Source organism: Phascolarctos cinereus, unplaced genomic scaffold (assembly GCF_003287225.1).
Source record: "Phascolarctos cinereus isolate Bilbo 61053 unplaced genomic scaffold, phaCin_HiC Scaffold_4;HRSCAF=312, whole genome shotgun sequence".
Classification (NCBI taxonomy): domain Eukaryota; kingdom Metazoa; phylum Chordata; class Mammalia; order Diprotodontia; family Phascolarctidae; genus Phascolarctos; species Phascolarctos cinereus.
Window position 1 is genome coordinate 482880687 of NW_027555847.1, and position 20587 is coordinate 482901273.

General features: G+C 35.0%; 1 protein-coding gene across 1 annotated transcript in view; it reads right to left on the reverse strand.

Annotated features, from left to right (window-relative positions):
- Positions 1 to 1112: 1112 nt before the first annotated feature.
- Positions 1113 to 20587, reverse strand: part of SNTG1 (syntrophin gamma 1) — a 489887-nt gene continuing 470412 nt past the window's right edge. Inside the window, 1 exon segment of the mRNA XM_078151780.1 lies at positions 1113 to 5364. Coding sequence (XP_078007906.1) covers positions 5200 to 5364 — 165 coding nt within the window. The 3' untranslated portion in view covers positions 1113 to 5199.

The window sequence follows — 20587 nt, forward strand, 5'->3', positions numbered from 1 at the left end:
TCAGAAAGCCAAAATCTTGGAGGTATGAAATAGCAATTCTTCCAGAAGGCCTATTAAGTATAATGATGTTCATAGGAACTCGGGGCAGTGGTTCTTAACTATAGAAGTGTCTACACTTACCTTAAAGAAACAGAAGACTTCACTTGTACTTTGTAAGCTTCTTCAGACTTCTGTTTTCTGGCAGCAGACCTGAATCAGTCAAGATCATGACTTTTTCAAGGCCAGTGCAGTGTGGGCATTTTAAAATTTTAGGACTTGACCTCTAAGTTATAGCAGTAGAAAGAAAGGATTGTATAAAAACTAATGAACACTAATATACACCTCTCTGCTGACATTGCTAACAAGGAATTAATGCAGCTTTTCAAGTGGCTGCTGAATGGAAATCCAATGAGCAAACATTTTTGAATTAGAAATCAGGAACACCTCTAAAACATGAGCAAGGAAAGATTTATTTTTCCCACATAAAAACTTTGCAAGACACTTGGATGTTAATAACTGGGTTATATGTTCTTATTTTCTCTTAGCTATTAACCTTCTCCCCCCCAAAAAAATACACTTTGATAAAATAGCAACTAAAATGGCATATGCTTTAAAATATATATATCCTTCAGCTAAAGGCTAATGGCAAAAATAAAATGGAAGTGCCACCCAGATAGAAAACCATATGATTATATAGATATTAGTAAAGGTATGAAGTGATACTTTAACCCCTTCTATGCTAGATAATACTTTAAAATGTCCCTTTTTATTCTGCAGTATGTACACTATTGTACAGGGAGGAGGACTAAAGGATTTTTATAATGCAAAAAAACTCCAAGGCACTGAAGGGGTTAACATTTGTAATGTATGATTAGGTGCCCGAAGGTTCTGCTATTCAAATGTTGTATTATATACAACTGTAGCTGTCTCTAGGGATTGTAATAAATAAATTTCATGCAGCTAAACCTAAATTATATGGGAATATAGTTTACCTGATCACTATTTCACCATTTCTAAGAATTCTCATTCATATAATTCAAACAATAATAAATAAAAGCACTTATTAATTATATAGCAAAAATAAAATGAAATTATTGATTGCTCAATGAATGGAATTAAATACATATATATATATATATATGTGTGAAGGTAATCATGTAAAACACCAATTTGCCTTATCATCCTCATTAAAACATTGATGTAATAAGAATATGTATAGTGCCATGAATTTTAGTTCAAACTATAATTTATATTCTATATTTGAAGAGTGTATGTGTAGATGATATACATGTATAATAATAGATCAGAATTTATAGGGAATATTTTGTTGTTTTTTAATCACTGGTTGGTTGGTACAAATATATTTCTTTAAATACTTGGCATTTGAGTAACAGACTAGAAAAAAAGTCACCAATCTAGCTTCCAGTGGGTTTCAAAATGAATTGTCCATTCAATTTTTTTTCCTCTTTAATCACAATTTTAAAAAGGTTAATATGATGTTTCAAATTAGTTTTCAAATATATTAGTGCTTTATATTGAAATTATACTGAGCATTAAAAACAATGGAATGTTTTGCTCCCTCTAAGAGTGATTCCTTATTCCATGCAGGCCAGCTTTCATGCTATATAATGGTGGACATGTTTAGAAAATTCAACAATAGTTCAAGGCAGTGGGGATAGATCAGAATCACTTTCTGAAATTTAATGCTAGATTTCTATTCTATCCCGAAACACATATTACCCAGTTGTCCTTTAATTGGACCTATGAAGATTGCATTTATGCAAACTTCAGTATGACTTAAATTGACTATTTGGGCAAATCAAGCAGCAGGAACATGGAGATGCAGGTTCTGCTATATGTACAGGGTTAGGAGAGCTTCTAGAGAAGTGGGCCAGTCGCCGAAATCCAGTTTGCCTATTCGCAGAGATTCAGAGCTAACTTTTCTGACTAACTGAAACATCTGATGGTCCCTTCTCTATCTGCTACACCTTGAAATCCTAGAGCCTCTATTAGTATGAACCTCACTAAAGCAGTTTGCCGGTCAACACTTAACAACTGGCTCTCCAAAAAAGTACACACAGGACACAATTTAATCTGAATTATTAACATCATCTCCATTGGTTTCTTAATGAAGAAAACAGTAAATCAAGCCCCTTTTTGTATCATTTGGTGATTCCTTATGTCTAAATGCTCACATTGAAAATTTAACAATTGCTTCTTGAGATCCTGTAGGGATCCCAGCCCTCCTCTGCCTCATTATCTGGCATTTCATAAACCTCTCACATCTTAGAGCTTCTATCCTTAGAGGAAGTTTTCTCTAGAATTATACAAATGGAGAATCTGACCCTATTTAACACAAATATGAAAATATTTGATTTGACTTTCTTTTTCAAGTTGGATGTCACCATAATTAGTAAAAAGAAAAAAATGTAAGTGTACTCCCTGCTCCACCTTGACCCCCCAAAAAAAGAAAAAAAATGTAGCCTTCATAACAGTTTTATACTTACTCAATGATTCTTTGAAATCTACTATAGTAGGGGATAAATAATACCTTATAAAATTTTTTTTCATTCTGTTGCATTTTTAATTTTGATTACTTATTATCTTGGGGGAAAAAGTAATTTTCTAGACCACAGCTTTAAATAATTTGAAGAAACTTTTAAAACTGTTGGCATTCAAAACCTTTTACTTTCTTTGTATCAAATATTACCAATATACCTAGGTTACAAGATATCATTCTGAGTTTGCAGATGGAAAAAAAATATATTAATAAATATAGACATATGTCTATATCAGTTTTTAAAACTGAAATAATAACTTCTTCCTGAGGCCGAGTCTACAAAATTTCCCAGGCTGGCCATCTATAATTCAATTGTATTGTGAATGGTAAACTGATCTGCTCTCCAAAACATCAAAAAAATAAAATGCAAAAAAAAAATTATAACCAAGTATTTAGGTTAAGATCAAATCAGCAAACCATTACTCAGCTACCTGATAACATTAAAATAAACTGTTTAATTCCCAAATGGTTGTACTATGCAGAGAGTGCCCCCATCTCACACCATGGACATGTGCTATATAATTTAAATATTATGATCATCCAGAATTAATACTAATAAAAAGAGTTACAGAAGAAAACATAACAAATTAAAATTGGATTATTAATAAAGGTTATTCCTTCTCAATAATTCAAAAGATGTTTTCCAGCTAAAATTTCATTAAACTATGATTATTTCACATTTAGACCCTTTGGAAAGGAATGCTTTCTCACAAATGTATTGGGAAGTTAAATTTGCACACTTTACATATGTACAAGAAACTATAACCACATATTTGGCAAATATTTTCATAGCATAAGTCCTTCAAGATTCAAAGCATTTTGACCACATATCATTTAAGAAATACATTCCAAATACACTCAGAATACTATTATTAGACTCAAATCTTCAAAGAGCTAAGGCAGAGTGGTTTAAAAACAATATTAAAAAACTGAAAGCAAAGCTCACCCTTATCTGGTAAGCAATAATTGACTATTGGATTTAGTGACATTATGAAATAAATTTGTTACAAGGAAATCCTTTAAAATTGGAAAATCCCACTTTCTTTTCTGGTTCTTCTTGGTCCTTAGAAATGTTTTTGATTCAGCACATTTGAGAACCATTCAGGAATAAGTAATAGGAAACGATGACTGGTTACTCGTATTCATAAAATCCACGGAAACAATAGAATAAGAATATAGCATTCATGTGCTCTCTTTCTAAATAATAGGTCCCTTTTAAGGGAGCTATTCTTGCTTAAAGGAAAAGGCTATCCATCTTTTTTTCAATATTAGGTCCCACACACAAAGTAACACCAAATATTTGGTCATATTCATATGCAAAATCAATTTTTAAAAAATGGGGGTGGGGTTTGAATATTCATATGAAACTCCTATTAAAGCCATATCTTAGGAACAAGAACATGGCCCAGGGTATTCAAGTAGTGTATCTTTGAAGTCTGACCAATGGAAGAAGCACTGACAATTCCCAATTTACAGCTTCTCCATTTTACATTCACCACGAGTCAAAACATCAAGAATATAAAATACATTTTTGTATGATGAGAAAGACACAATCTTCAGAGAGTGAAATGTTGTTCTATCTTCATAGCTTACTTATTTCTTTTTCCTTTAATAGTGGCATTATGAAGTAGTCATGCCATTGAACTAACAAATCCTTGCCTATAAGAGTGTTTTCTAGGGGAATTTGAGTACCTGATTAATTAATCAAAAATGAGTAATAGGGACTTCCCTCACCTGTTCTCTCTCATGTGTTCTAGCCTATTTCCTAATGAAAATTTCCTTAGGTCACAGGTGCTACACTACCCCAGCTAAGTCAATTAAACACATTAGATTAAAAATAAGTTTCCCCACAATGAAGATACAAATAAAGGAGCTACCAAACCCATTTGCATCAGTCATAATTAAAATAACATCTGGTTTTCATTTTCAATCGGCATTAAGGCCTATGTCTGGAAAGCTTTTACAGCAATGATCCAAGATGGGAGGAGACCATTTCTCATTTTGTCTGTGATGAGTCGGCATGGTTACCTCTTTACAAGTGGATTAAAATGACTAAAGATAAAACAATGAGGGCAGAATGACAGTATTACATATATGAGGTGGGGTACAGGTAAAAACTTATAAGAATTAAAGTGCTTTCTTCTTTGAGGAGATACTTAGACAAATGTCTTTCATGCGAGTCTCTTTGTGGCCATAGGGGTCTGTCTGTTTCTTGCTTGCTTTATGTCACTTATAATACACAGATGGGGTAGTAATTCAGGCTCAAAGCCTAGCACATTGTCATAGAAAATAACCTGGAAACAAGAAAATGACCATTCCATTTGTAGTTTCTTATGGGCAGTTGAAAATTTTATTGGATATGTAAGTGTTTCTTCATATCATTAATTCTTTTGTCTCTACTTTTGCTTAAAGCAGTAGCTTTGTACAAATAGGTCATGTACAAAAGCATATCCATCCTATGGTTGGTTTTCAGCTAGGGTTATTTACAGATGTCTTGCAGAACTGAAAGGAGTTTGTGATCCATTGTGATGTTTCCTTCTGCCAAAACTGCAGTATGGATTTGTCTGTTGAACTGGGGAATTTGTGGTTTTTCTGGGGTCTAGTAGTGATGAACATTTGTACACAGTTTGTGTATTTGTGGCAGTATGAAGTGTGGGGTGTCAGGTTGTGTATTTTACTTTTCCAGTAGCAGCAGAGGAAGCAGAAGTAGAAGCAGAGGCAGAGGCCTGATTGCCTAAATATAGAGGGTCCAAACAAGCAACTTTGGCAGCAAAGAAGGAATGAATGCAATGGAGAACAGCAAACAGATTGGAAAACTCCAGCTCCTGAAAGGAAAAGCAAAAACCAGGTTGCATAAAATTTGCCAGCCACCAACTTCTTGAGAAAATTCACAATAGCAATGAATGCATCTGTGTATCATGCCTGGAACAGGAATTGTTTATATTTGACATATAGAAACTATACGTATTTTTTTCAGTCTTAAAAAAAGCTAATTACATGTTTCATACCCTACAGGCTTATTTCAACTAGTGGAGGAAAAAAAATATCAACATATAGGGGCTATGGTTTCCCAAAGTAAGTGACTTCTCTATTAATGAGTAATGTATGGCAATAGAATGCCAAATTATAATTTTATTAAAGTGAATTCTATTTTTTGATGAGTAAGTTTCATAATCAGAGAGGCAGAATAGCTGATTTGTAGGTCAAGGAGGCAGCCAATAGCCCTAATGAGAGCACCAATGCCCCTCCCACTGAGGCTGCCTATAGGGAAAACCCAAACCAATGAAATGATCATTAGATTAGAGTCCCAGGGGTGGGGAACCTATGGCCCGGAGGCCACCTGTGGCCCTTTAGGTCCTCAAGTGTGGCCCTTTCACTGAATCCAAACTTCACAGAACAAATCCCCTTAATAAAAGGATTTGTACTGCAAAATTTCGGCTCAGTCAAAAAGCCACATGTTCCCTACCCTTGTAGACTTTTTTCACTGAAATGGCAAAAGTAATGTTTGCTGGAAGAAAGGAGAACAAACAAACTAGGTGACCTCTGTTCAAAGCTGAGTAATCTGGCCCCAGGGTATGGTACCTTTTCCAGTTTGCCAATATCATAATCTTTTTGTTGTGCATGTCTCTGGGGAAGACTTTTCTTTGGGTGTCTAGGTAAGTTGCCCCATTTCTGAGGCAGTTCAGAGAGAGTTAATGTGGGGCAGTTAATGAATGCTGGTCTTAGAGTTAGAAAGACCTGGGTTCAAATCCTGCCTCGAACATTTACTGTGTGACCTAGGCAACATGATTCTGGTCAGGTCACATAACTTTTCTTAGCCTCAGTTTTATCACCTTGTTAAATGGAGATAACAATAGCACTTACTTAACAGGGTTGTTCTGAGGATTGTAGAAGAATAGTAAAAATGATTTTTTTTTGGTTTTCCTAGAAATGTTAAAGTGTAGTTTTGTTTTTTTTTTTTTGGTCTAAAAGGGCCTTCTCTGTCTTTGGTCTTCAAGTTTGAAGGTGGATTGATAAAGACAAAAGGGCTTTCTTAGGTAAATTAAGCTGTAACCAAAACTTTGAACAAAGACTAACTCTTGTTTCATTTAGACCATTGCCTCCCTCACCTGGAAGTAATTGGGTTATTGACCAATCTAAGGGCTATATCTGCTTTTTCCATCCCCTGAAGAGTCTCTATGACTCACTTTTCTAAATTGAGGAAGGATTTAAGATGCTAATTTCAGGAAAAGGTCCTTTGTTTTACCCTTGGAAAACATTTTAAGGGCATGGTCAGAGAAGGAAGGAAATAGTGACAATTTACCCCAAATTGTATTTTAACATATAACAATGATTTCCTTGTTTAAAAATTCTTATTAAATGTTACTTAAAGTGATCTTGTGGTAGAAAGTCATGACAATTTTGGACATCTTTCTCTCTAGGCTAGACATGCTTAGATATTAGGTCGATGTTAAATTAAATGGAATTCTTTTGGCACACTTGTGCCTATAACACAAGGTAGAATTTTTCTTTTCAGTATCAAAAGAGAAAAAAACATTTATCCAGGTTTGCAAGCACTACAGACATGGTAGTTATTATTCTCATTTTTATGCATAGTTCTAAAGGGCTAGAATGATTATGCGTGTCACATATAATATCATCAACAGCTATGTTCTTAACAAAATTTGAGATTGGATTAGATTCTTTCTTAGTTTGTCCACCTTTCAATCCTATGATCCTTCATAGATTTCATGGAACTTCAGAGCTGAAAAGGACCTTAGAGAACCTATATTCAAAACCCCTTTGAAACATCTTAAAAAATGATACCCAAACAAATAAATGACTTGCCCGAAGTCACATGGGCAATGTTAGGTCTCAGACCCATGTCTCCTGACTACCCTATCCAGGGCTTCTTCTTTTATAAAAAATCTGCTTTCATTAGCACTTTACCCTACCCAACTTCACTAAACTAATGTACAACATTTTTGGAGTAGTCCTTATGCCTTATATCTTTTGTTATGGTTTTTGTTTTATGAAGCTGTGTTTTCATCAGGGTAGGGAAATTCTAGTGTGGACTGTGTCTTCTATTGCTGCAGATCAGCAGCTAGTCGGTAATATGAAGTCTTAATTGCCTGTCCCACTGAGAGGTTAAGTGACTTGACTGCATGTCAGTAGCAGAACTTGAAACCAGGTCTTTCTCTCCTTAAGGCCTCTGTCCACCATGGATGGCTATCTCTCACTTTGCTGTATGCTGTACAAAACTAGAAAGGAATTGAATGGCATCATACATGTCACTGATATCCAGAGTACTATAATTAAATGGGAAAAGAGAGACTACAAATACACTGTGACCTCATTCTTCCCACCCACAACTATACTTCCTTTAGCTTGGGATGTGTTTTGCCCCTTCCCCTTTCCCCAAGGGACAGCCCTGTGCCCTGAATTTTGCATAAGCTAAGGGTACATCTCACTTAGTATGCAGGTTACAGTCTGTCTTCAGTTCCTTTTCTTTCATTAACCCTCAAACTTTTGCAATCTGGCCTCCAACCTCATCACTTGACTAAAACTGCTCTCTCCAAAGTTACCAGGCATCTCCTAATTTCAAAGCTGGAGGGTCCTTTCTCAGTTATTATCTCTCTTGACCTCTTTGCTACATTCGGCACTCTTGATCACTCTCTTTCCTGGATAATCTCTCTTCTCCAGGTCTTGGTGATGTACTAGTCTTTTTCCTACTGTCTAATTGGTTCTTCTTAGTCTCTTTTGGTAGCTCATGATCTGTATTATAGCACCTAACTGCATCTTTAAGTGTTCCCCAAGTCTGTTCTGGGCTACCATCTTAACATTCCCTCTTGGGGGCCTTATCAACTCATGGGAGTCTGATTATCATCTCAATGTATATGACTCCAAGATCCATCTATTCATGTAAAGTCTCAGATAGCCACCATCTTAGTCCATGCCCTTATCACTTCTCACTTAGATTATTTCAATGGTCTCCTAATTGGTTTCCCTGAATAAAATCTCTCTCCACTCAAGTCCAATCTCTCCAACACTGCCAAAGAAAATTATCTTAAGCATAGATCACATTATGTTATTCGCCTACTCAATAAAATCTAGTGTCTTCATATTATGTCAGGTTGATCAAGCCAAAACAACTACTCTCTTCCTTAGACATAACATTCCAGGATCTCTCAAGCATGAACTTTTTCATTGGCCATCTCTCATTACTAGAATGCATTCTCTCCTTACCTCTTCCTTGTAGAACCAATCTCTTTCAAGATTCAGCTCAAGTATTATCTTCTATGTGAAGCCTTTCCCAAGTTACCCAATTGCTAATGGCTTCCCTTTCTAACTTCTCTATATTTAACTATCCTATATTTTTGTATTTATTTTTATCTTTATGTTTATTCTGCACACACATGAATATATACATATATATATATATATATATATATATACACAATACATATGTACACACATATATATATATATATGCACAAGGGAATTACTACATATATATACATATATAGTCATGCACATGAATGTATGCAAAGATGTATATACATGTATATTCTATATGTGCTTGTCTCCTCAAATTGAGAGTAGGGATTGTTTCATTCTTTGTATTTGTATTTTGTATGCTCAGAGCTCAGCCCTGGAGTATACACTTAATACATGTAAATACATATTGATTGATTAAAAATATTTTTTTCCCAGTATTCTGTTTACTGCTCACAAACTGGCCCATTTAGAAATAAATGTGCTTATGTATAAATGGGAAAATAGCCCTCAAAAAAAAAAAACCTTGAAAATGAATTAAAGGGCTTTTTATAACTAATTTTTATAACTAATTATAATAAACTTTGGAAAAATATATTATTGCTAGCAGTTAAAGGCATAGTAAAATAAATGGTTACATGTCACTTGTCTGATATTCAGCCTTTTAATGACAGGCTTTGATGAGTCAACAACCATCTAAAAACTTATTGGACTTTGACCAGAGGAAGATGATAAAGTTGGATAGATCTGAAAACTATGTCATATGAGGAGATGTTGAAGACAATGGGGCTGTTTCAGCTGCAGAAAAGAAGACTAAGTGGAAACATAATAACTGGCTTCAATTCTCTGAAAGGCTATAAATAAAAGTGTGGAAAACTAATTAAATTTATTTTCTGTAAGTTTTGAGAGTAGAATTTAAAGGCAGGAAGATTTGGGGACCATATAATAAAACACTTTTTTAGCAATTAGAGCAGCTCATCTCTAGACATATGCACCAAATCAAAACACAGGGGCATATTGTTCTTATTAATTCATACTATCTGTTTTTATTATTCTCATGAAATGAGAAGAAAATGTTATGTTCTCTTTAAAAATATTCCCAGGAGGGGTAGGATACAGAGCCAAAATGGGAGAAAAGGCAGCAACTTGCCTGAGCTTTCTCCCAAACCCCTCTGAACACCTTTAAATAATGTTATAAAACAATTCCTGGAGCTAAAGAACCCACAAAAGGATGAAGTGAGATAATTTTCCAGCCAAAGACAACCTAAAGGGGCAATAGAAAAGATTTGTCACACCTTGGTGACAGTGGAACATAGTCCAATGCAGACCAGGTCAGCACGGAATGGGCCTCAACAAAGTAGGACCAGGCCTTGGCAGTCACTGAATCAGCAAAGGCAGCAGCTGGTTCTTGGGCTCTCAGCCCACAGATTGTAAGGAGGTCACACAACTGGCCAGAAGGAGAATCACAGGGGTCTCTCTGCCAGGAGAAGATTCTGTTGCTTTGACCATACTTGGATCTGGGTTGCACTCCTGGGTGGCAGTCCCAAGGTGAGTAGGAGCCCCAGCACACAAGAGCTTGCAGCCAGAGGGGAGCAGTGACCCTAGTCACAGTTACAGAGCAGAAAAGAGTTCTTGTGGTCACTCACAGAGCAGAGCATAAGCCAGCGGAGTAATAAACACACCTCTCCTTACATCATACCACCTTGGAAGAATTGAAAACTTACAGGCCTCTAGAAGTAGCTCTGAAAACAGCTGCACAAAACCCTGAAGTTTGTGACATTGCACCTTACACCCTGGAAGCAGAGACCTGTTTTAGCAAAGAGTTAAAAGTCTAGAAATAGACTTGAAAAAAGAAAACAGCAGAAAAAACTCTAACCACAGAAAGTTACTATTGTGACAGGGAAGATCAAAACACACACTTAGAGGGAATTAACAAAGTCAAAGCTCCTACATGCAAAGCCCCCAAGAAAAATATGATGACATCAAAAAAAAATTTTGAAAATCAAGTAAGAGAGGTAGGGGAACAATTAAGAGGAGAAATGAGTGTGATGCAAGAAAATCATGAAAAATGAGTAAACAGCTTGGTAAAGGAGACACAAAAAATACTAAAGAAAATAATACATTAATAAACATATTAGGCCAAATGATAAAAGAGGTGCAAAAAGCCAATGAGAAGAATGCTTCAAAAAGCAGAACTGGCCAGATGGAAAAAGAGCCACAAAAATTCACTGGGGGGGTTGGGGAACCAAAACAACTCTTTAAAAAGTAGAATTGGCCTAATTGAAAAGGAGGTACAAAAGCTCACTGAAGAAAATAATTCCTTAAAAAATACAATTAAGCAAATGGAAGCTAATGACTTCATGAGAAATCAAGACATAATAAAAGAGAACCAAAAGACTGAAAAAAATAGAAGCCAATATGAAATATCTCATTGGGGAAAAGAAAACAGATCTGGAAAATAGATCCAGGAAAGACAATTTAAGAATTATTATTAGACTACCTGAAAGCCATTATAAAAAAGAGCCTCGACATCATCTTTGAAGAAATTATCAAGGAAAACTGCCCTGATATTCTAGAAGCAGAGGGTAAAATAGAAATTGAAAGAATCTGATCGCCTCCTGAAAGAGATCCCCAAATAAAAACTCCCAGAAATAGTATAGCCAAATTCCAGAGCTCCAAGTCAAGGAGCAAATAGTGCAAGCAGCCAGAAAAACAAACAAACAAACAGTTATAGCGTCATGAAGCCACAGTCAGGATAACATAAGATTTAGCAGCTCCTACATTAAAGGATCGAAGGGCTTGAAATATAATATTTCAGAAGGCAAAGGAGCTAGGATTACAACCAAGAATCACCTACCCAGCAAAACTGAGTATAATTCTTCAGAGGAAAAAATGGATATTGAATGAAATAGAGAACTTTCATGCTTTCCTGATAAAAATATCAGAGCTGAATAGAAAATATGACTTTCAAATATGAGACTCAAAAGAAGCATGAAAAGATAAACAGGAAAGAGAAATCATAACAGATTCAATAAGGTTAAACTATTTATATTCCTACATGGGAAAATGATACTTATAACTTCTAAAATCTTTCTCATTATTAGGGCAGTTGGAAGGGGTCTATATAGACAGAAAGCACAAGTGTGAGTTGAATCTAAAAATAAAATAAAATTAAGGGGTGAGAGAGAGGAATGCACTGGGAGAAAGGGAAAGGGAGTGGCAAAATGGGGGAAATTATCTTACGTCAAAGAGGCAAGAAAAAGCTTTTACAGTAGAGAAGAGGAAGGAGTTGAGGGGGAGTGTATGAACCTTTTTCTCATCAGAATTGACTCAAAAAGGGAATAACATACACACTCAGGGATAGAAATCTGTCTTACCCTCTCTATAGGGAAGTAGGAAGGGAAGTGGATAAGAGAAAGGGGGGGTGATAGAAGGAAGGGCAGATTGGGGCAGGGTATAGTAAAACACTTTTGAGGAGGGACATGGTGAAAGGACAAAAAATAGGTTAAATAGGAGGGATAAGATGGAGGGAAATACAGCTAGCAATACTAACTATGAAAAAAAAATTGAAGCAAGTTTCTCTGATAAAGCCTTCCTTTCTCAAATATATAGAGAACTGAATAAACACAAAAATAAGAGTCTCTCCCAATTAACAAATGATCAAAAGTTATGAACAGTTTTCAGATGAAGTAATCAAAGCTATTTTTGGCTGTGTGAAGAAAAATGAAAATTAAAACAATTCTGAGGTACTACCTCATGCTTTTTAGATTGACTAATAGGAGAGAAAATGTAAATGACAAATGTTGAAGGGGATATTGGAAAAATGTGACATTAAATACGGTCAGTAGAGCTGTGAACTGATTCAACCATTCTGCAGAATAATTTGAAACTATGACCAAAGTGCTATAAACAATGCATAGCCTTTGACCTAACTATACCATTACTATGTCTATATCCCAAAAGAGATAAAAATAAAAAAGGAAAAGGACCTATATATGTACAAAAATATTTAGAGCAGCTCTTTTCTGGTGGCAAAGAATTAGAAATTGAGGGGATGCCCACTAACTGTGGAATGGCTGAACAAGTTGTATATGTGATTACGATGGAATACTATTGTGCCCTAAGAAATGATGAGCAGGATGCTCTCAGAAAAACCTGGAAAGACTTATATAAGCTAATGTAATGTGAAATTTATTGTGCACAAACAACAATATTGTAAGATGATCAGTTGTGAATGACTTACCTATTTTCAGCAATACAATGATCCAAGACAACTATGAAGGACTTATGATTAAAAATGCTATCCATCCCCAGAATAAAAACTGATGGTGTCTGAATACAGATTGAATTATACTTTTTTTTAACTTCATTTTTCTTGATTTTTTTGTCTTTGTTTTCTTTTTACAACACAGTTATTATAGGAATGTTTTTCATGACTACACATGGATAAACTATATCAAATTACTTGCCTTCTCAATGGGGGGGTGAAGAGAGAGAATTTGAAACTCAATTTTTAAAAAATGAATGTTAAAATTTGTTTTTACATGTAACTGGAGAAAATAAAATATTAAATAATTTTTAAAAGAAAATATTATAACTCGAGCTCCTATAGACACTAATTTGTCCAAGATGCCTAAGCAAAGTTTCTTGGCAGTTTGTAAGTAACCTTGTTATGGTGACATATTATTATGAAATACTATTTTTTTTTACAAACATCCAAGTTTTATTGTCTTCTGAAATCCAGGATTATCCAGACTCAAGTTCTTTCATTTTCAGCCAATTTTCAAAAAAGTGTTAAATATACACAGAAGCCTAATTTCTGGTTCCAAAATATTCATTATCTATACTTTTATATGAGAATTATCAGATGCCATTTAAAATGGCTAAGAAGGGGAGAAGAATGATGCAGGGCTTTAGGATATTAAAAACAATGTTGATTCCATATTTGTTTGTTTGTTTTTAATCCCCTGGAAAATTAGGCAGGACTTGGGGGTGGAAAGGTAAGGAGGAAACATAAAATAATGAAAAATATGTCTCCTCATTCATTTCATTAGAATCATAGTTAGAGAATTGGAGTTCATTTGACTCAACAAACTATGAAAATAATGTTGTCTCTTGAGCATTCATAGCTTTGATTGAATTGCTTTAAATCAGATCAACATCTGTCTGAGAACTTCCTTATTAAGTGAGAATATTCACTGGAGAGTCAAAAGATGAGGTGGAAGGAAAGAAATTGAAAAATAAAAAGAGAAAAACAAGTAAGGAAGAAAGGATATGTCACCAATTGGATTGAATTCAAGTGAACAAGCATTTATTAGTCATCTACTATGTGCATGGTACTGTGTTGGGCTAGATGAAATAAAGAAAAACAAATAACACAGTCTTTGTCTTCAAGGAGGTAATATTGGACTCCTATTCTTCTTACTCTTGAATTGTCTCAATTCCTCCCTCTCTCCCATCTTCATTATTGGTAGCTACCTGATTACTCTACTTATATGATCCTTTAGAAACATTTCTACAAGAATATCGAGGGCGGCCTTCACTAACTAATAGCTGAAATTTATATGAAGCTTTAAAGGTTCAAAAATGCTTTACATAAATTATCATATTTGAGCCTCTACTCTTTGGTGTCCTGTAGGTTCCACAGATATTGCCATACCTATTATACAGATGAAACAACCAATCTTAAGTGACTTACCCACTGTCACACAGCATCAGAGGCAAGATTCAAATCCAGTTTGTGTCAGGCTCCATTTCTAGCACACTATGCCATACTTTCTCTCAATGCCATATAGCTACTTAGAGATTCTAAATGACATTTCATTTCAGTGATTTTATATTTCATGATGCTTAAACTTAAAAAAAAATAACATTGCCATTTAAAAATTGACTTTTGTTCCCTACCTTTCAAAGATGAATAATTTAATTTTGAAAACCAGTGTTGAATAGGCAGATAGAGGTATGGGGAAAATTATTAATTTAAACCTCTCGTTTATTTCCAGTAAGTATTATTCAGTTGAGTTTGATTCCACAGAGGCAGTGATTATCACTGTTGTACTAGTCTACTATTATACAATTAGTTAATCTAGTGAATCCACTTGCATAACCAATATCTAATGAGCAAATGACCAAGCCCAGTGTGGTGGAGGTGATGCAATGGCATGTAAAGTCCCCCAGCTATTTTTGATTTTACCTCTACCCTTGTTTTCTCTGCCCTAAGGAAATGGCCCTAGGACACTTGGCCAACAGGTCCTGTGAGTACTTGACCAATGGGTGACCCTATCTTCACATTTCAGGAACTGTTTGCAAATCTGTTCCCAAATTTATTGTCCAACAATGAGAGACCATCAGCTCTTTCCATACTTGGAATATCCTCTATCAGCTAATCTATTGAAAGCTGAAGCTGAAGCTTCTTCTGGAAGGCCAATATATAAGTCTATCAGCCAATGAGACTACATGTTTTACTTTGCCTCTTCTGTATTATCTGGGTAGCAAGCACTACAAAGTTAAGATTTTAAGGAAAGGGGGCATCTCAGATCATGAGGAAGATCTGAGGTACACTTCATTAGAGGGGGGCATGGATACTTAATAAAGTATTATTGGCTCAGAGCACTGTCTCAGCCTCTTTTGTTGCACATTGGACAATTTTGGACCCCACAGATACTTTCTTGGTGTCAGGAAGACCTCTATGTTCTTGTCCTACCTCTGTTACACTCTAGTTGTATCACCATGAACAAATCCCTTAATTTTTCAATGATTTCATGTAACTAAGACTATAAATTGTTGATTTCTATTAGTAAAAGGAGTTTCCATTCCAGAAGTACCACATGATGAAATTATATGTCTGGACCTCTCACCCCTACCATGATCAAAATCCCTATCCTTATTCTCTAAATAGTCTAGTGTCAGAACACAATACCTCTGCCAGTAGAGGAATGATGATTCCAACCCTCTGAATAACTCCTTCTGTGGGATCCACCTCTACAATGCTGATTCAAACCCTCTATTACTCAGTAGGTAAGTATTAAGGCAGAGGTTCCAAAACTTTCTTGAATCATAGTAATTTCTTCAAAGCTTTCTTAGGCCAAAAAAATACCTAACAGGGGGTGGAGGTGTGGGAAGAGTGTGGAGCCAAGATAGTGGAGTAGAACAACATGACTATTTTGGAAGTGTTTTCATGACTACATATATATAGCCTATATCAAATTGCTTGCCCTCCCAATGAATGTGGTGGGAAGGGAGGAAGGGAGAGAATTTGGAACTCGAAGTTTTAAAAAACAGATGTTGGAAATTGTTTTTGAATGCAAGTGGAAAATAAGATACACAGGCAATGAGGTATAGACATCTATCTTAACCTACAGGAAAATAGAAGGGGAAGGGGATAAGAGAAGGGGGGTGATAGAAGGAGGGCAGATTGGAGGAATAGGTAATTAGAACGCATGCTGTCATGTCGTGGGGAGAGGGAAGAGATGGGGATAAAATTTGGAACTCAAAATCTTGTGGAAGTGAATGTTGAAAACTAAAAATAAATAAATAAATTGGGGAAAAAATTACCTAACAGGTCTGTTTATTAAGTAGTTAGGTTCAAACAATTCCATAAATATACATGTCCTAATAAATTAGTGGCCATTTGAAACAAATGAATAAGTTCAAAGAAATAACAATGTCATTATTACATTTTTAACTATAGTTACTGAGTAATGGGATGAATGTGCCTGTTGGGCCCTGTAAAACTTCTTGAATGAGATTGGACCTTGCCACCCTCATTTCCTTTTCTACCCTGATTATTATTGGTAACTGCATATCACTTGCTTTTTTTTTTTTATCACAACAACCCAAAGTTTTGCAAAGGTATGGATTTGCAAAGATATGTCTTTGCAAAGACAAAGATCTAGAAATTATAGGCATAACCTATAGTAAAGGTTAATTAAAATCTCAAACATTTTTTAACATAATAGATGTTAATTACTGCTAATTTCCATTGAAAATGTGAAATATCCCAAGGTATCTCTGTGAGTTCGCTGCAGCACCGAGAGGTGCCAACTACACAATTTGGGTTACTCAGTCTTAGAGAGTTGTTTGAAGTACATAATGGTTAAGTGACAGATTTGACCAATGCCATATAACCAACAACTACTGGAGGTAGGATCCTGAGTCTTATATTTTAATCAATACACTGATGAATAACCAGTACTGATCTTACTTTTTTCCATATGTTTAGATTCATATCACTAATAGAAATTCTTAACTTTACCCATCCCAAAAGCAAACGATTTTTGGTATAATGAGTTTTTTTTCTCTACATATACACGTGTGTTCCACTTTTATGATAATTAGAAGGGTAGAGTTAGAGCATCCTTTTTTAGCAAAGAATATTTATTCAATCTCTTTTATAATATTGAATGGTAAGTAGCAAAAATAAAAATCAGGTTCCCTAAAAGAGAATAATAGTCTCTGTTAGATAACCTATCAGGGAAAATAAGACTTAGTACAAGTAAACAAAAATGTGAAATATCTGTATCTTCTAGTAGATAAGCTTTTTTTTTATAGATAGATGCTTCTATCTGCCTGCTTGAATATCTACTAATAGAAAGTTCCTTACTTCATCAGGCAAATGAACTTTAAATATAACAGCATAGGTGCATGTTATTATTAATATACAAATATACAATTTATTTTACTTTTGTGCTTTGCAACTGCTTCAAAATTTTTTTTTAAAGTTAAATATTCACTAACAATTGACCCACAGACATTAGTGGCCCTTTCCCCAAATCTACTGAATACTTTTTTTCTTTTGTCTATGGGAAATATTGTGTGTGGAGAAGGGTTGGGGAAAGGAGGGTAGAAAATTGATCTTTTAAAGAACATTTGACTTCATTAATAGAAGAAGGAAGTATATTGTGAAAATGGGAAGCTGACTATAGAAGCTGGTTTTTAGCCAAAGCAAATTTGCTGGTATAGCAGAAAGATAACTAGATTCAGAGTCGTAAAACTTTGGTTAGAATAGCAAAGCTGGTGTTTGTTATTTGTATGACTTCAGGGAAATGATTTAACTTTAACTGGAAAGGTGCAGTTCAAGATGGCTTTTAAGATCTTTTCCAGCTCTACTTCCTATGATGAACATGCCCCAGAATTTTTTCCACTGACCATCTTATTTTTTCCATAATTTTTTTAGCCATGTCTAAAATTTGAACAATTGATATTAAGTTGGGTAACTTTCTCACTCTTAAAATGAACATTTTAAAAATAATTAATTCAATGCAAATTCTTAGAATCACTTTGTTTCTTCCCAATTCTCATCTACACTGAGGAAATATGTATTTTAATTGGGGGAAGATGTCAGGAGAATAATTTTTCATGGTTTAGAGCACTGACTTTGAATCCTGCTTAGACCATTTACTAGCTGTTTGACCTTGGGCAAGTCACTTTTATCTTTTTGAAGCCTAAGTTTCCTCATATGTAAAATATGTAAAAATGTAAAATTATTATCTGTATAATTTACTTTCAGGAAATTTGAGGATAAAAGTACATAATGGATTTAAAGTTATCTAGATATACCTTAGCACAGTGGCTGGAAATCAGGAGGTACTTGATAAATAAATGTTTCTTAAATTATCACATTGAATTATTAAATTTATAAATGGAAGTTGTTTTTTATTGTCATCATTATAATATTAGAGGACTAGTTAGAGTTGCATTTTGAAAAAAGGTATAAATTAGGCCTATATGCATCCAAGAAACTAGGAAATGGGAAAGGGATACAGAAAAGAAGAGAGAAAGGTGTTAAGGACAAACTTTCCTTATTTCCATTCTTCTTTTGTTTTCCTTCATTCCTCTCTTGGCTGTTCTTCTGATTCTCCTTCCATTCTACACCTGCCTTCTCACTCTGGTAGTGCATCTTCCTTTTTTGCCTTTTCTTATACTGGTGAGTTTCCCCTGGAATTTCCATTTTAAGGAAGGACCTAGGCCAGCCAATCTTCATTTCTCTTCTGGGTCTGCTTCTCCCTTTGGCCTTCCCCACCATGCATCCATGTGTGTCCTCTCTGCCCTCCTTTTCAAATGCTTTATCTTCTTGGGGAGAATGTAAACTCTTTGAGGACAGGGACTGTCTTTTTGCTTGCAAAAAGCACTTAGTACAGTTCCTGGCACATTGTAAGATTTTTTAAAATGGTTCTTGTCTTATTTTGGCTCAGCATCTAGGTGAGAACTGCACAATGTGGGAGTAGGTTCCGGCTGCAGATAGTTTAGACTAGAGATAGACTAGCTATAGTTGGTTGCTGCAGGTCACATGGCAAACAGGAGAGTTTGCAGTCCTTTGTATATTGTGCAGGAGTGATCTAGGTAATAGAACAAAAGCTAATTTATTTCTCTCTATTCTCCTTGCTTTGCCACATTGGTTCCCTGCTCAAAGTACCCCCACACTCATCCTAGCACTCTTAGAAATATATTTAAGTTATGTTATGGCAGCTTTGTGCCACAGTGGATACAGTGGGCCTGGAGTCAGGAAGAGCTGAGTTCAAATACAGCCTCAGATACTTACAAGCTATGTGACCCTGAGGCAAGTCACTTAACCTGTTTGCTTCAGTTTCCTCATCTGTAAAAATGAGCTGGAGAAGGAAATGGCAAACCATTCCAGGATCTTTATTAAGAAAACCACAAGTGGGATCATCAAGAATTGGCTACAACTGAAAAATGACTGAACGATGTTATAATAATAATAACATTTATATAATACTTTTAGTGCTTTAAAAATGTTATCTCATATGATCCTCACAACAGCTATGTGAAATTGGTTCTATCTTCATCATAAAGATGAAAAAAATTAGTTTGAAAGAGATTAAATGACTCGTCCATGTTCACATAGCTAACATATGTCTGAGACAGGATTGAAACTTAGGCCTCCTTGAGTAACTACTTCACTCCTTAGCTGCCCGTTATGACAAGATAGACCTTTATGAAATAGACTTAAAATCTGTACATGATTTATAAGACTTTTCCCATCAGGGAATAACTTCTGAGTCACAAGAAATCAACTCACAAAATAACTTTGGAATATAATTCATTTGTAAATTGGCAATTATTTGTACAAGACAAATCTGTAGGCATTATAATTTGAGAAAACCTATATATTTCAGAAAAAGGAATAAAGACATGGTTGCCTATAAAATATAATAATAATAATAATTAATAATAATGATGATAGTAAAACATTTACTATGTGTCAATACTGTGCTAAGTGTTTTCCAATTATTACCTCATTTGAGTCTTACAACAACCCTATGAAGTAGGTGCCATTATTATCTCCATTTTGCAGGAAACTATGGCAAACAGAGGTTAAGGGATTTCCCCACAGTTGGTAAGTGTTGGAGGCTGGATTTTCACTCTGGTCTTCCTGACTCCAGGTCCTGTGCTCAATGCACTGTACCACATGTAAACGATTATGCGTACTGAGGAGCTTCTGATTTCATTATAGCATCATAAAACCTATCTTGGGAAATCTAGAAACACGAGTTTCTATAGGAACTCAATGTGTGGTCTTTGGGAAGACATTTTACATCTCTGGGCCTCAGTTTCCTCATCCTGAAACTTAGTTGCTTAGACTAGATGGACTAAAGTACCTTTCAATTTTAAAATTCTCTAAATGTAGTCCTTTTTTTATTTCCAAGCATTAAAAAGGAAGCTATAGTGAATTTGCAAATAAAAGCAGTAGCTCTCATTACTTTGATGTGAGACATTATACGTTTTCATTCTGCCCACGAACCTTTGAAAGTCATTATGAGACTTTCAGAAAAA